Source organism: Budorcas taxicolor, chromosome 4 (genome assembly GCF_023091745.1).
Source record: "Budorcas taxicolor isolate Tak-1 chromosome 4, Takin1.1, whole genome shotgun sequence".
In the NCBI taxonomy this organism is placed as follows: Eukaryota; Metazoa; Chordata; class Mammalia; order Artiodactyla; family Bovidae; genus Budorcas; species Budorcas taxicolor.
The window spans coordinates 108,566,732-108,584,858 of record NC_068913.1 but is presented as its reverse complement, the minus strand read 5'-3'; the positions used below and the strand labels follow the sequence as shown (position 1 = coordinate 108,584,858).

Here is an 18,127-nt window from a genome sequence, read left to right as displayed (position 1 = left end):
AGGCTAGATGATATAACAAACTTACTTCAAATTCACAGTTAAATATGAGAAGACAAGACAAGCGTGAATTGGGTAAAGTGACAGTATACCCATAAAGTATAATAAATAGCATCTGTAAATCAGTGTTGAAATTCTTTTCCTCCAAGGATTATCTGAGAAAAGAAATTGTCTCCATAGAGGCAACAAGATAGCTCTCAAAAGAGAAGATTCTCTTCTAGCTCAACTACGTTTAAATAAACTTCTGAGAGTTTGATGTACAGGAGGGATAAAGATTCACTGGACAACATTGCCTGTTTCTGCGAGGGAAAGGGGGCTCTCGAGAAGCTATACTTGTTTCTGGTTTCAAGAACTCTGACATTTCCCCCTTCTTTAACCCACCAAATACATTAAGTAGTATTTAGGGCACATGAGACCCATATATTATTCGCATCGTCTCTAGTACTGTTTGAGTTTTATATTACACCTCACCTGAACAGGTATCCCATGTATTTTTTCCATCGTCACCACGAGGAATGCAATTCACACAGTGAGACCAGGTAGCAGGATCTACAGAAGCTATAGAGAATATGTCGAGGAGTCAGGAAAGAGGATAAGCTATCCCAGAGGGACTTGTTAAATCCTGTTCTTTAGCTTCCAGAGATTCTGACCCCAGGGGGTTGTGGGAAGAAAGACCAAGGTTCCCCCTAGGTCTGTAACTACTATTATTTTATCTTCTTCCTGAAATGGAAATTAACTAATCTCACATCACTATGGGCTACCCAGGTGGCACAGTGGTAAAAAAAAATCCACCTGCAATGGAGACCTGGGTTCGATCCCTGGGTAGGAAAGATGCCCTGGAGTAGGAAATAGCAACCCACTCCAGTATTCATGCCTAGAAAATCCCAAGGACAGAAGAGACTGGCAAGCTACAGTCCATGGGGTGGCAAAGAGTCAGACATGACTTAGCAACTGAACAATAAAAATACCATTCCTATATTCAAATAATAGAGTAGGTAGAATATAATGTCCTAAATTAGAGTTGTTTTAGTGTACACAGCAACAAATTAAGAAAATAATAGGGCAATTACCTTTTACTCTGAGAGTGATGACCTGCAATAGTTCTAATATAGGATTTTCCTCATCAAATCTGTTTGGTTGAAGGCTTATTGGTGGCAAGTGTCTAAATTATACCCTCACATACTGGAAAGAAATTGCTCCCTATATTGATATTATCATTTAAAAATTTTTAATTTGAGGTCATATTACATTTTATTACTAATATTGTATATATAGAACTTTTCCCTCTTTTGTCATCAGTCTTATCTATTTTAGTGGCATTTGTAAAAAGAACTAGGTTTTTATTCTAATGATCTTTATAATTCCTTACTTTACAAGTAAGTTCAGTTCAGTTCAGTCGCTCAGTCATGTCTGACTCTTTGCGACCCCATGAATTGCAGCACGCCAGGCCTCCCTGTCCATCACCATCTCCCGGAGTTCACTCAGACTCACGTCGATTGAGTCCATGATGCCATCTAGCCATCTCATCCTCGGTCGTCCCCTTCTCCTCCTGCCCCCAATCCCTCCCAGCATCAGAGTCTTTTCCAATGAGTCAACTCTTCGCATGAGGTGGCCAAAGTACTGGAGTTTCAGCTTTAGCATCATTCCTTCCAAAGAAATCCCAGGGTTGATCTCCTTCAGAATGGACTGGTTGGATCTCTTTGCAGTCCAAGGGACTCTCAAGAGTCTTCTCCAACACCACAGTTCAAAAGCATCAATTCCTCAGCGCTCAGCCTTCTTCACAGTCCAACTCTCACATCCATACACGACCACAGGAAAAACCATAGCCTTGACTAGATGGACCTTAGTCGGCAAAGTAATATCTCTGATTTTCAACATGCTATCAAGGTTGGTCATAACTTTCCTTCCAAGGACTAAGCGTCTTTTAATTTCATGGCTGCAATCACCATCTGCAGTGATTTTGGAGCCCAAAAATATAAAGTCTGACACTGTTTCCACTGTTTCCCCATCTATTTCCCATGAAGTGATGGGACCAGATGCCATGATCTTCGTTTTCTGAATGTTGAGCTTTAAGCCAACTTTTTCGCTCTCCTCTTTCACATTCATCAAGAGGCTTTTTAGCTCCTCTTCACTTTCTGCCATAAGGGTGGTGTCATCTGCATATCAAGGCTATTGATATTTCTCCCAGCAATCTTGATTCCAGCTTGTGTTTCTTCCAGTCCATCGTTTCTCATGATGTACTCTGCATAGAAGTTAAATAAGCAGGGTGAAAATATACAGCCTTGACGTCCTCCTTTTCCTATTTGGAACCAGTCTGTTGTTCCATGTCCAGTTCTAACTGTTGCTTCCTGACCTGCATACAGATTTCTCAAGAGGCAGGTCAGGTGGTCTGGTATTCCCATCTCTTTCAGAATTTTCCACAGTTGATTGTGATCCACACAGTCAAAGGCTTTGGCATAGTCAATAAAGCAGAAATAGATGTTTTTCTGGAACTCTCTTGCTTTTTCCATGATCCAGCGGATGTTGGCAATTTAATCTCTGGTCCCTCTGCCTTTTCTAAAATCAGCTTGAACATCAGGGAGTTCATGGTTCACATATTGCTGAAGCCTGGCTTGGAGAATTTTGAGCACTGCTTTAGTAGCCTGTGAGATGAGTGCAATTGTGCGGTAGTTTGAGCATTCTTTGGCATTGCCTTTCTTTGGAATTGGAATGAAAACTGACCTTTTCCAGTCCTGTGGCCACTGCTGAGTTTTCCAAATTTGCTGGCATATTGAGTGCAGCACTTTCACAGCATCATCTTTCAGGATTTGAAACATCTCAACTGGAATTCCATCACCTCCACTAGCTTTGCTCATAGTGATGCTTTCTAAGGCCCACTTGACTTCACATGCCAATAGGTCTGGCTCTAGGTGAGTGATCACACCATCGTGATTATCTGGGTCGTGAAGATCTTTTTTGTAAGTGCTTCCATGTATTCTTGCCACCTCTTCTGTCTGGTCTTAAATAAATTATACTCTCTCTTTATTTTAATTCTTGGTCATTGTATATTCCTGAGCTGATTATTAAGTGTGTTTTTTAAAAATAATTTGCACTTTATAATACCATTTTAGTTATACATCTTGCTTGTTATCCAGAAATGTTATCATTAACATTGTCAATACAACATAAATTATGCAGAAGTATATTTTTGGTTTCCAAATATTTGTATTATCTCTTTGTTAATTTTAAATGTATTGTGGTAAAATAATGAGTCCTAGTGATGTTGATTCTTTGAAAATCTAAAGGGTTTTTTAATACATTTGATTTTTGCAATGTTTATACTGATTTTAATGTGATATATATTCTCATTAGAGTCAGGGTTATAAAATCTTGTACCTGGGGAGCCTTAAAATTACTGACACTTAGGGCTCATCACCAGAAACTGATTTATTTAGTCTGTGGGTACCCACAGGTTTTCCAGAGTTTCTAGGTGATTCAAAGTTCAGCCAAGGGCAAGAATTCCTTTCATATTTTTTATTCTCTTCCCTTTTTCTTTTCCTCAGTTTTTGCCTTCTTTTATATTCTTCAGAAATCCTCATTTCAACACCTGGTTTCCACTAACTATATTTTCTGTAGGTTCATAGGCTACACTGACAGATTTTGTTGCATATCTAACAGGTTAATAAGAGATGAATGCTGTCATGATCATCGCTCTCATCGTCAACAAAATCAATCCCCTAATGAAAAGCAAAAGCCTCCATCACGAATTAATGCCTTCAGAAGAAAAGTAGAATTCCTCAAAACTGTATTCTGCCTTCTTGATAAGGTTCATCCCATTGGACCTCCTCACTACTATGAAAGTGAAGTGTTAGTTGCTCAGTCATGTCTGACTTTTTGCAACCCCAAGGACTGTAGCCCACCAGGCTCCTCCGTCTATGGGATTTCCCAAGCAAGAATTCTGGAGTGGGTTTCCATTCCCTTCTCCAGGGGATCTTCCTGACCCAGAGATCAAACCCAGGTCTCCTGCATTGCAGGTGTATTCTTCACTGTCTGAACCACCATGGAAGCCCCCTCACTACCATACTCTGTGATAAAGTTAATTTGTGTATCAAGACCCACAGAATGTAGGCTACCCCAGTGGCCTGATACACACCACAAAATAAACCTAATTCAGCCTGTACTTATGGGAAGCACCTGTCAAGGAGACATACATTAATCACAGTCCTACAACTCAGCTTTAGCTGGCATACCTCACCCTAGGAAATAGGACCTGCCAGCTTTATAAAGAAATCCCCAGCCTCCTGGCCAATCAAGAGACACAGATGTATAGAACAGACTTTTGGACTCTGTGGGAGAGGGAGAGGGTGGGATGATTTGGGAGAATGGCATTGAAACATGTATAATATCATGTAAGAAACAAATCACCAGTCTAGGTTCAAAGCAGGATACAGGATGCTTGGGGTTGGTGCACTGGGATGACCCAGAGAGATGGTATGGGGAGGGAAGTGGGAGGGGGGTTCAGGATTGGGAACTGATGTACACCTATGGTGGATTCATGTTGATGTATGGCAAAACCAATACAGTATTGTAAGGTAAAATAAAGTAAAAAAAAAAAAAAAAAAAGTCCTATTCCTGTATGACCTCTTGGATGTGAGTCTGAGTGAACTCCAGGAGATGGTGATGGACAGGGAGGCCTGGCATGCTGCAATTCATGGGGTCGCAAAGAGTCGGACACGACTGAGCGACTGAACTGAACTGAACACTTTATAAAATTTGCTCTTGTCCAAAATCCTTTGGGAACAGTGCTCCACTGCTTATGAGGGACTGCATTCCTCCAATCCATGGGTTGTTTTCCCTTAAATAAAGGACATCAAAATCACTATTCAATTGTTCAAGTTTCATTTGACACACAATTCGACATTTCCCTCATAATTTTGAAAAATCTCTTCTGCCATCTGTTTTGCTGAGGAGAAGTCTGCTATTAATTTAATTGTTATTGTTTGTAGCTATTATTTCCTCTGAAACTTTTGTAAGTTTTCTCCTTCTCCTTAATGTTCTGAGCTTCAATTGTGCATAATATGTCTAGACATGGATTTATTTTTCTTCACCATTGTTTGATACTCAGAGTACTCTCTTGATTTGAGAATTCACACATTCATCAATCAGGAAAAAAAAATCTCAAGAGTGATATATTCAACTAGTGTTCTGCCCCATTTTGTCCTTGCTTCTGGAATTCCTGTAAGATAAATGAATATTGCATTTCAGTCTAGCTTGTATGTGATTTTTATTCAATTTTCTTAAAAAATAATACGTTACATTTTTAGTAAATTGTTCACTAGTATCCTCTATTTTGGGCTTCCCTGGTGGCTCAGATGGTAAGGAATCTGCCTGCAATGCAGGAGACCCAGGTTCAGTCCCTGGGTTGCGAAGATCTCCTGGAGAAGGGAATGGTTACCAACTACAGTATTTTTGCCTGGAGAATTCCGTGGACAGAAGAGCCTGGTAGGCTACAGTCCACAGGGTTACAAAGAGTCGGATGTTACTGAGTATCTAATACTTTCCCTTCACATCCGCTATTTCACAAACTCTTTCTTTTAGTGTGCTCAGTCTAGAATTCATCCTGTTTGTTGATTTTTTTTTTTTTTTGGTGTGTTCTATTTCAGGGATGATAGTTTTATTTCTAAGATTTTTAAATGGTTCTTTTTGAAACCTACTTGTTATTTTCTAATCTTTTTAATTCCCTGGTCATTTGAAACAGTTGTCATGGCTTTAAAAAGTCAGTTTATGCATTTGAAACATACAAATATAAGGTGTTTGTCAAACTGCTCATTTCTTATGTCACAAAATAAATATCGTCAAAAGTGAGTTTGTGTTACAGTTGATGTTTTTAACTGTTTTTCTCGGCACTGATTTCCTCAAGTCATGAAAACAGATTCATCAGACCAGTTTCTTCCTCTCTTTCTTCCTCTCTTCCTTTATTTTTTCCTTCCTCTCTTCTTCCCTCTTCCTTTTCTTCCTCCTTTCCTTCCTCTCTCTGTCTCTCTCATATAGAAGATTACAGACTGTCTTAGCTTAATTTATGAGCCATCATATACAGACTTAGAACCTCTATTAATGGTTTAGGATTATTTCCCTAGGTGATTGTATATCAGAGATCCAGCATAGAGAGTGGATGGCTGGGTTCCATGTCAGGCTGCAGTGTTATGCCTGGAGGTTCTGACATTGTTATCCTGCAATTCTCCTAAGGCTGTATTGTGAAGCTGTTTTTGGAAGAAAAGATTTTTGAGCTCCATTAACAAACAAAGGGAGTCCCTCCTGCCCTCCTCTACCTTTTTTTCAAGGAAGGAGCCTGACCCAAGTTCCTCATTATCACACGGAGTGCTTCAGTATCTTTTGTTTCTAAGAGAAAAGATATTGCCTCTCCTGACAGCTTTCAGACTCAGCCAGCAAACCCATGGTGTCAGCATCACTTACAGGTCATTTATGCTTTCTTTCTGGTTCACACAGATGTCTATCTTGCCTTGCAAGCTGATTTTGTCTTTTTAATTTTCTCTTTTCATACTTTATCTGTTGCTGCTCTGTGTTTGAAGTAAAAGTCTTTGAGCTACTATGATTGGAGTGTGAGTTAGTATTTTAAAATGTGAAGCCACCTATGTTCAGAAATAAAGTATGGTGGCAGTGTAAAATTTAAAGTAAGAGAACCACCAGTATGGAGCTTATACAACCATTCTTTCCCACTTCAATATTTTCTTTTGATGAATTGGCTCAATAATTGAAAGAATGAGGTAGTTTGGACTTTGACATGGAAAAATTCTGGTACCATTTAAAAATCTCTAGTGGTTGTTTAAAATCAATTTGAGCTTTCCCACAGTGAAAAATAAAGTTAAAAAGCTTATTGTGAAATAACACAATAGCTTGTTGTGAAATAATGTCAATGTATGGCAAAACCAATACAGTATTGTAAAGTAAAATAAAGTAAAAATAAAAATTTTGAAAAAATTAAATTAAAAAGTAAAAATTAAAAATAAAATTAAAAAGCTTATTGTGAAATAACACAAAAAGCTTATTGTGAAATAATGTCAATGTATGGCAAAACCAATACAGTATTGTAAAGTAAAATAAACTAAAAATTAAAATTAAAAAAATGAAATAACAAAATTTTTTAAGATGAGGCATTGGAGAGAATATATTCCAAATATCCATTCAATCCAGGTATATTCATTCAGCCTCTGCTTGTATATTTATAGGAAGACTGCACACCAGTTAATAAGATATAATTGCTGGGTAACTTACAATGCTAGAAAACATTTTCTCACATGGATTTTTATTCCATCTCCTTATATACCTACTTATTGATTCTAGTTTTTCCCTCTGTGCTTAGTGGCTCAGCTATGTCCAACTCTTTGTGACCCCATGGACTGTAGCCCGCCAGGCACCTCTGTCCATGGGGATTCTCAGGGCAAGAATACTAGAATGGGTTTCCATGCCCTCCTAGGGGGATTTTCCCAATTAGGGATCAAACTGGGGTTTCCTGAATTGCAGGTGGATTCTTTACTAGCTGAGCTACCAGGGAAGCAATAAACTACCACTTTTACATCTTAAAGGATATTCTGTGGGACATTTGAAAATAGCTCTTCTATTTCTTTTTTCCAGCCTAAACACTGATAGTATTTTTTTTAATGTATCTGTTCATTTGTTTATTTGCTCATCTATGTATTTTTCTTCTAATCTCACTACAATTTTTGGCAGGCAATCTTAAGAACAGAGAAAGCTATACAATGAGCAAACCTCTAAAAGTGCTGAAATTTCAACCAATGTGCAAGTTACAACAACAATGAATTTATATTTCCACATGTAGAACTTGAAACTCCCTAGTAGAGCTATTCTAGATATATAGTTGGCGAGAAGTCTTAGTTGTGGGTAGGGAAGTGAATGTAACAAAACTTCGGACTACAGAGAGATGATTTTTGTATGTATTTCCTATCCTAGATGCTATCTCATGAATCCTTCTGCAAATGCTGCTACATATAGAGTGTACAGTCTATGTAGAATTCTTCTTACAGTTTCATCTTCTTCCAGCAGTTAAAAAGCAAAGACATCACTTTGCCGACAACGATCTGTATACTCAAAGCTATGGTCTTTCCAATAGTCATGTACGGATGGGACAGCTGGACCATAAAGAAGCCAGAGAACCGAAGAATTAATGTTTTGGAATTGTGGTGCTGGAGAAGACTCTTGAGAGTCCCTTGGACAGCAAGGTGATCAAACCAGTAAAGCTTTAAGGAAATCAACTCTGAATACCCTTCCTCTGTCCTTAACATTGGAAGGACTGATGCTGTAGCTGAAGCTCCAATACTTTGGTCACCTGATGCGAAGAGCTAACTCGTCTGAAAAGACCCTGATGCTGGGAAAGATTGAAGGCGGGAGAAGAAGGAGACCACAGAGGATGAGATGTTTGGATGGCATTATCAACTCAATGGACATGAAGTTGGGCAAACTCTGAGAGATGGTGAGGGACAGGGAAGCCTGGTGTACTGCAGTCTATGGGGTCATGAAGTGTCAGACATGACTTGGCAACTGAACAACAACAATGAAAACCATTTTAGATCCAGGCTCCTATGCACTATTCTTCAATCTCATTTGAATGAGACTTTCTCCAAAACAACGTAGATTTTAAATCATGAGTTTTACCAGCATATAATCTTACTGTGTGATCACTTAGATTTCCATTCTACTCTTTTTATAATATATTTCTTTGCCATACTGCTGTCATGCAGATGCCAAGCCTAAGACAGGTTCAGGTAAAATCGGTGATGTTTCAGGAAGATAACTAACAAGCAGTGTGGGTTGAAATCAGTACAGTGATATTAAACTCCCAACTCTGCCCTATTACTGGCTGTGAGGTGTAGAGAAAGTTACTAAATCACTCCAAACTTTAGAAGATAATAACTTCTTTACACGTCTGTGTCTCTATTTCTACTTTGCAAATAGGTTCACTGTGCCATTTTTCTAGAGAACAAATACATGGACGCTGAGAAGGGGATGAGAGGGGGGGATGAACTGGGAGACTGAGGTTGACATATACACACTAATGATACTGTGTGTAAAATAGGGAACTAATGAGAACCTAGTGTGCCACACAGGGAACTGTACTCAGCCTTCTGTGGTGACCTAAACGGGAAGGACATCCAAAAGAGAGGGTATATATATATATATACACATGTATATCTGATTCACTTTTCTGCACAGCAGAAACTAAGACAACACTGTAAAGCAAATATTCTCCAATAAATTTTTTAAATCTACTTTATAGTATTAAGGGTGAAAGGTGAGTAGGACAACATTGGGAAACATCCAGAAGAATCCCAAGCATCAAGTAAATGTATCCTTTTTTCCTCTTGCCCTCAGCCTTTTCAAAACTATGGCAAGTGTTAAAATAAAATATATATGATGGATCACAACAAAATATAATTTTTTATTAAAATCTCTAACACAAATATTGAAACAATTCATAGTAATCTCTCATCTATTTAAGCGTTTTATGCAATTTATTAACAAAATATAGTTTTGTTGTATTTTTTTTTGTTTTTTAGTCAGAGCCACTCCTCAGACCTGTTACAGGATATTTCTTCATAATTCATCTACCCCAGTTACCTTCATACAACATTGGTCTTTTGGGTCAATTCTTTCTCAAGTATTTTTGAACTGACACAAGAGTGAATACAATCACTTGATTTTTCTAATGAGTCCTTGTAGAAAAATTCTGAGTTCAAACCAATGGTTTATGTTTTGTATGAGGCAAATTATCCCATATTTTCCTCTTCCTCTTCTTTTAATATAAGGTATACATATTTGGGGGCTTCCCAGGTGGCACCAGTAGTAAAGAACCCACCTGCCAATGCAGGAGACTTGAGACATGGGTTCAATATCTGGGTTGGGATCATCTCCTGGAGGAGGGCATGGCAACCCACGCTGGTATTCTTGCCCAGAGAATTCCATGGACAGAGGAGCCTGGTGGGCTACAGTCCATGGGGTTGCAAAGACTAGGACATGATGGAGCGCTCACACACACATTTCAGAGAACATAATTTTTCTAGTTTTACTTAAAAAGTCATTTTTATGAAAACATTACCTGCTTTTTCCTACCTTTGAAAGAGGATACACAATAATTACATAGTGCTTTAAAAGTTACGTTTAGAGCTAATATTTATCTCTTTATTCACATCATTCTTTTTGGGTGGGGAGGGAACTGGAGTAAATGTGGATTTCTGGGGGCTGGCAATTTCCTGATACTGCTGGGGTAAGAAGACCAAGATAATGGCCAGAGACAAAATGATTTGTCCAAATTAATTAATGAACAGAATAGTCAATAAAAAGAAGAGTCGGTAAGTGAGCTTTCTGGGAACCAAGTGGAAAACAGTGGAAGGGAAAAGTTTCCTCTTTGATTCTTTAATTTCATAGGAGAAGAAAGATATACAATGGAAATGACACAAGAAAGAATTGGGGTGAAAACATAGATCTACAGAAAGATAATCATACCGTCATCATATATCACACACTCGAATGTCATGTGATGCCGCAAGAAAAGAGAAGAGAAGAAAATTCAAAAGGTAGCGTTCCTTCTGTGTTCAACAAATCACCATTGCCTTACCGTGTTGGCCACTTAGTTCCTGAATTTGTGTTAAAAGGAAACAAATCTTCCCCTATCATTCTGATCACCTGGGTCCAGAACATGTGACTTATATCACATGGAGCAGGTGCTCTTTGGAGTTGTGTTGAGGTTCCTGCAAGGCTTTATCAAGAAATGTGGGCCTACAACATTATGTCAAGCTATTAGCCTCTCTTGACACTTCCTTTTATAATATTATCTAAACCCTGTAATATTTCTTCATAAGGGTCTGTTGTCACCTACTCCCAGTTTTGTAACCTGAACTCTGAAAGAGGTAACTCTCCCTATAAAGGTAACTCTCATATAAATATGAGAGTGTGTTATTCTAAACACAAACTCTTTCTAATTAAATGGTGCAAACTTAAATGAAATAAAATGAAGACCTTCATATTTTTTGTCTCCCATATCAAAAAAATTCTCAAAATTTAGCTTTTGTTTTCACACAAATAAATTCATTAGGCTCAGATTCAGGTGATTTTTCAGAACACATGGCATCCTCCTTAGATTTTAAGTTCCAGACCAAGTAGTTGGCTCTTTCTATAGTTCTTACTGCATTTCCCAATAGGATCCTGCTTAACCAAGGTCAGTGTTTATCCTGTCTTGTTAGAGGTAGCAGCATTTATTATGACATTACTAGCAAATGCTTATATTTATAAGGGAGAAGGAAACTGTCGTGGAATTTAAGAAGAGATTTGAGACAACAAAACCTCAAAAGAAAAGAAACTAGACCTTGGTGTTGGGAACTGGCCCTGAGAATTGATGGCTCTCTGCCATGCATTCACCGCCTCATGATCCTTCTCTCACGGCCTGTCTTCTCCATGACCTTCTGCTCATGTCTGTGATCTGCAGAGAACTCCATGTTTAGGAGTCAGGAACAGCATCTGATCAATATAAATTCTTAATGCCAGAGATTGAAGACATGAGATTTTAAGGCAGGTACAGTACCATTCTCCCAAATCTCACAGAGAACAAACCTTCCACCCTTAGGACTCTCCCTGGCTTCCCTCACATTAGCCTCTCCTTCCACAGCACTCTCCTAAAGGCACCCTTGACCTCTTTGTTCCTCAGGCTGTAGATGAGCGGGTTCAGCATGGGGTTGAAAAGACTGTAAAACAGGGAAAGGATCTTCTGCTGCTCCTCAGGGTGGCGGGACTTGGGGGCCATGTACAAGACGATGGCAGTGCCAAAGAAGAGCCCGACCACGCAGAGGTGGGAGGAGCAGGTGGAGAAGGCCTTCCTGCGGCCCTCGGCAAACTGGATCCTCAGGATGGCGGCCAGGATGCGCGCGTAGGAGCCCAGCACCAGGCAGAGGGGCCCGACTAAGACAAACATGGAAGCAGCAAAGATGACAGCTTGGTTGAGCGTAGTGTCAGCACAAGCCAGCTTGAGGACAGACAGGATTTCACAGAAGAAGTGGTTGACTTCATGAGGCCCACAGAAGGGCAGCCTCAGGACGAGACCCACATGGACCAGGGCCAGGAGGGAGCCACATGCCCAGGAAGTGACAGCTTGCACAGCGCACGCTCTCCAGCTCATGACGACAGAGTAACATAGGGGGTGGCAGATGGCCACGTACCGATCAAGGGACATCACCACCAAGATGAGACACTCAGTGTGTGCAAAAGCCATGTATAGAAAGGTCTGCGTTATGCATGGGACAAAAGAGATAGTATTTTTCTTGTTTAGAAGGTTCACCAGCATCTTCGGGACATTGTTTGATGCATACGAAATATCGACGATGGCCAGGTGTGAGAGGAAGAAGTACATGGGGGTGTGCAGTCTGGAGTCCAGTAAGATAAGCCCCAGGATGACCCCGTTCCCCAGCAGGGTGAGGACATAGAACAGGCAGAAATGCCCAAAGAGGAGCATCTGCATGCTTGGGCTGAGTGGAAATCCCAGGAGAATGAACTCTGTGACCCATGTCTGATTTTCTGTCATGCCCTGGTGACAGTGCCTGTGCTGATCACAGCTGCTGCAGTGCCTGTGGGCTGAGAAACAAATGCGGGTCTGGATTAGCCATTAACAGAAAGACGGAGTTTGTGGTGTGCGCTGTGTGCTGACTCAGCTAACAATCGTTTTCAGATTCATCATGTCAAGTCTTTTAATCCACAGTAAAGCAGAAAGGCTCCCATAAACAGGATCAGTGAACACAGGGTGTCATGTATTATTTCCGTTTCTACAGAATTTTATTTAACTCTGATTGCAAAGTTTATACTCATACTGTCAAGATGGCAGCCACAGAATAAATTGTTCTCCATAATGACGAATGGTTTTATTTTTAAGAAAAGCCCACAGTTACATTCTCATTTTGCTTTCTTATTTCTTCAGTTCTCAAATTTTGCTCATACTTTATCATTTGATTTGCTCTTATTTTAAAGCTTGTGCAGAGTACACTGCACACAGCAGTTGCTCAATAAATGATCATGAAGTAAATACACCAATTAAACGGGGGGTGAGATGTACAAATGCAACTTCAAGGAGTCTATTTCCTTCTGCGTCCACTAGGTCTAAAGCTTTAGCAAATGAAATTGGCACCAAGTTTTTTCTTCCTGATACTATGCAGGAAAATCTAGATTTTTCCATGCCAGGCATGAGCAGAGTGCCATCACTAATCTGGTCAGCATTCACAGAAGTTGTTTATGACCTATGATCAGGGCAAGGATCTCTGTTTTGTTCCTACTCCTGCCCTCTACCACCTTCTTGCAGGGCTGCTTCCCGGGTTCTAGAGAGATGTTATTTCTGGGCCCATTGCATTTTTACAGTGCATTTGTTGAATGGATGAATGGATGGATGGTAAAAGATGGATAAAAAACATTACTTTAGGAATAACATCCAGAGTATATTCTGGAATTTAATCAAGTCTTTGGACTCTCCTTTAATTTTTTGGCTACCACTCCATCAACCTTATGGACACCCATGGTTAACAAGGTGACAAGGTGACAGAAAGGGAGAACCTGAAATGTTCCATAGAAGTATACACCTATTACCTGACAGTTCATGATACACGAGATCATTCTCAATGAGCAGCTTACGACCCAGCTTTGCAAATCCCAAGGCTGTCTTAAGCCCAGAAATCTGCCTGCCCATAAGCTGGGCCCAAACTTCCCATTCAGTGTGCCGATTTCTGGAGTCTTTCCTTTCTCCAGATCCCAGCTTCTCTAAATGATCACACTTGGCCAAAAGCCCTTTACTCACTGTGGCTGGTCTTAACCCAGAGATAGGTTTATATGTACAGGAAACAGCACAGAGGCCAGGAGAGAGTCTGAAGATCCAAGCTGAGGCTCTGGCTCCCCTCAGCTGCCTCTGAATGAGGGGGTCTGCAGCTGCAGGAGCTATCCTTGCTTTTTTCACACAGGCGGATGCAGGGACTGGATCACTGCTCACTATAAGCACCAGCAGTAGAGGCTTTATGCTCATCTCTGCCCAAGTCCTCCCAGATTGTCCCTTGAGCGTCCCTGAGGGGGAGGGGACTAGGACATACAAAATACAGATGCCATCTCTAGCAGGGGAACAAAAATTGCTTAACTCTTTGTCTCTATTTCTCTGGACTCTGGGGATGGATGTTCAGGAGAAAAGAAGCTGGCAGGTGATGACTTAATACCCAGATGCATTCATGCACATCAAAGTCATGTAGTAAGAACAAACAAACTCCCGGGGTCACGTTGTAAATCATGCTACCCAAGTACTTCAATGGTGGTGTGTTCCTGGACCTCAGGCTTGCCCCAGATGGATTTAGTGGAGCTGGGAGGAAGCAGAACATCATTCTTAATGAGAAACTGACTTGAAATTGGCATTAATTTCTTTCTCCTTTCCTCCTAACTCTAAGTTAGTGTTAATAGATAAGAATACTTCTAGCAACCTTCCTGCACTGTGCTGAGAAGGATGCTGAGTCTTCTACAGGTTGTACCTGAAATGTGATATAGGGTGTTAGGAGAAAGGAAGGAAAGAAAGCAGAGCAGAGCTGGCCTTGAAGAGGCATCTGGTAGAAGGACAACAAATGTCTAATTCACATGCTTCAGTTCAGTTCAGTCGCTCAGTCGTGTCCGACTCTTTGCGGCCCCATGAATCGCAGCACGCCAGACCTCCCTGTCCATCACCAACTCCCGGAGTTCACCCAAACTCATGTCCATCGAGTCAGTGATGCCATCCAGCCATCTCATCCTCTGTCCCCTTCTCCTCCTGCCCCTATTCCCTCCCAGCATCAGAGTCTTTTCCAATGAGTCAACTCTTCGCATGAGGTGGCCAAAGTACTGGAGTTTCAGCTTTAGCATCAGTCCTTCCAATGAACAACCAGGACTGATCTCCTATAGAATGGACTGGTTGGATCTCCTTGCAGTCCAAGGGACTCTCAAGAGTCTTCTCCAACACCACAGTTCAAAAGCATCAATTCTTCGGTGCTCAGCTTTCTTCACAGTCCAACTCTCACATCCATACATGACCACTGGAAAAACCATAGCCTTGACTAGATGGACCTTTGTTGGCAAAGTAATGTCTCTGCTTTTGAATATGCTATCTAGGTTGGTCATAACTTTCCTTCCAAGGAGTAAGCGTCTTTTAATTTCATGGCTGCAACCACCATCTGCAGTGATTTTGGAGCCCAGAAAAATAAAGTCTGACACTGTTTCCACTGTTTCCCCATCTATTTCCCATGAAGTGATGGGACCAGATGCCATGATCTTCGTTTTCTGAATGTTGAGCTTTAAGCCAACTTTTTCACTCTCCTCTTTCACTTTCATCAAGAGGCTTTTTGGTTCCTCTTCACTTTCTGCCATAAGGGTGGTGTTATTTGCATATGTGAGGTTATTGCTATTTCTCCTGGCAATCTTGATTTCAGCTTGTGCTTCTCCCAGCCCAGTGTTTCTCATGATGCATATGTTAAATAAGCAGGGATGCACTCAAAAGTTCAGTGAACCTTGTGATATAATGATGCCTTGGACTGAGGTGTTGTCTTTATAGTCACATAATAAAACAATAGAGGGTTTCTTGAAAATTCTTCTTATTGTCTCTCTTATGTGTGTCACGCCTACATATATATATGTGTATGTTTGTATGTGTGTCTGTATGAGTGTGTATATTTGTATATACATTTATTTATTGGGCAAAGTTTTGGAGAGAAATAGCCAAAATTCTGTTTTAAGAACATACCTAGTTCTTTACTGAAGAGAAGAGAAGTATTTAATTGGTTAAAAGGTTCATTCAAGTTTTTCCATAAAATGAACTTTTGGGCCAGCCCAGTAGATTATTAACATATGAGCAATGTGGTTCTCTGTTAAGAAGACACAGAAGGAAATATGCCTATAGTTTTGGGTTGCCTAATCAAGGATTCATAGCACATACATTTGCATGGGTAGAATAAAGAAGCTCAAGGAATAATTGTCCTAAAACCTCTGGAGGAGTGATTAGAAAAGTTTAGAAGTTTGCATGGCTAGGAAACTAGCTGAAGAACTTAACAAGGTAAAAGAAATTGACTACTCCAAAGTGGAGGATTGAATAGATGGTTTCTAATTTTCACATCGTATTTGTATGTGAATACTTAATATCCATGATTACTCATACGAATCACAGTAACTTAAATGCCATTCATTCATAATTCACTCATTCAATTTATATTTACTGAGTATCTGCTGTACGCGGCCACTGTCCTTGACACTAAAGATTCAAACATTAGTGAGACATTGCCTTGATCTTCAAGGATCTTGTAGTCTCCCTATAGAATTAGCCAGGCAAGTAAACATTTAAGGAACTGTGATAGGAGTATGCTCAGTATACAGTGGTGCTAGATTATTCTGAAAGATGGCTGGGACATGCTTCATGGTAAATGAGGGGCTTAAACCCTCTTCAATAAGATGCAAGATGAATATGGCATGCCAGACTGTACCTGAGGGTGTGAGGAGGGCACAGCAAAAGAGTAATATTGGCAAGGGGACTCACAGACAAGTTTCCCTAACATGTTGGACTTCATTTTAAATAATTAGAATGATATAAACTAAATACATGGTTAAATATATGGTTACACTTTTTAGTTAAGTGTAGAGAACTATTTAAAACAATAAGGATGGGGACTATGAAGCAAAGCTACCTGAAGTGTTATCACATGAGAGTAAGGAGTACCTGAATTAAGCTGGTAGCTATAGACATAGACAGGAGACAATGTATATGAAACATGTAAAAGAAACACAGGTTATCAGTATTGTGACTCTTTGATGTGTGGTGAGGAGAAAAGCGGAGCCTGGATGCATCCCAGGAGTCTGGCTTATATGGCTTATACAACTCAATGTTAAAAAAAAAACAACCTAATTTAAAAATGGGGAGAGGACCTGAATGGACATTTGTCTAAACAAGATGTACATATGGCCAATGAGCACATGAAAAGATGCTCGATCATCAGAGAAATGTAAATCAGAAAACAAAGAGGTATCACCTTACACCGGTCAGAATGGCTATCATCAGAATGGTCACAAATGAGAAGTGCTGGTAAGGACATAGAGACAAGGCAATCCTAGTACACTGTTGATAGGAAGGTAAACTAGTACAGGAGCTGGTGGCAAAGAACCTGCCTCCCAGTGCAGGAGATATAAGAGACTTGGGTTCAATCCCTGGGTTAGGAAGATTCCCTGGAGGAAGGCATGGCAACCCATTCTAGTATTCCTGCCTGGAGAATCCCAGGGACAGAGGAGCCTGGCAGGCTGCACTCCATAGTGTCGCAGACACGACTGAAATGACTTAGCATACAGCATTGTACAAAATGGCATGGAGGTTCCTCAAAAAACTAAAAATAGAATTACCATACAATCCAGCAATTCAATTCCTATATATATATATATATATATATCCAAAAAAGTAATGCACTGATTCTAAATGACACAGGCACCCCAATGTTCATTGTAGGAATATTGACAATAGCCAAGATATGGGATCACCCCAGTGTCCATTGACAGATGAATGGATACAGAAGACTGGTCTATATGAACAATGGAATATTACCCAGCCAGAAAAAAATTGAAATTTTGCCATTTTTAACATGGTTGGATATGGGGGGCATTATGCTTTGTGAAATAAGTCAGAGAAAAGCAAATACTACATATTATAATTTACATGTTGGCATCTAAAAAGTGAAGCATATAAATGGATATAACTGTAACAAATCTTCAGATGACTTACAGACATGAAGAACAAAACTAGTGGTTACCAGTAGGAAGGGAGAAGGGCTTAGAGATAAAATAGGGGTGGGGGATTAAGAGGTACAAACTACTATGTATAAAATAAATAAGGTATAAGCATATATTATACTGCCCAGGAAATGCAGCCAAAATTTTAAAAACTTTAAATGGAGTTCAATACAATATATTAAAATATTGGATCACTATGTTGTATATCTAAAACTAATATATTATAAATCAATTATACTTCAATTTTCAAAGGACCAATATTTAAGAGATGGTGAGAGGAAGTTAATCTCCCAATGAGAGCTAAGAAAAGATA

General features: G+C 39.9%; 1 protein-coding gene across 1 annotated transcript; it reads right to left on the bottom strand.

Annotated features, from left to right (window-relative positions):
- Nucleotides 1–11,650: 11,650 nt before the first annotated feature.
- On the bottom strand, nucleotides 11,651–12,583 carry LOC128046518 (olfactory receptor 2A5-like). The gene has a single exon (XM_052638638.1). The coding sequence runs from the start codon at nucleotides 12,581–12,583 to the stop codon at nucleotides 11,651–11,653; it is 933 nt and encodes a 310-aa protein (XP_052494598.1).
- Nucleotides 12,584–18,127: the final 5,544 nt, after the last annotated feature.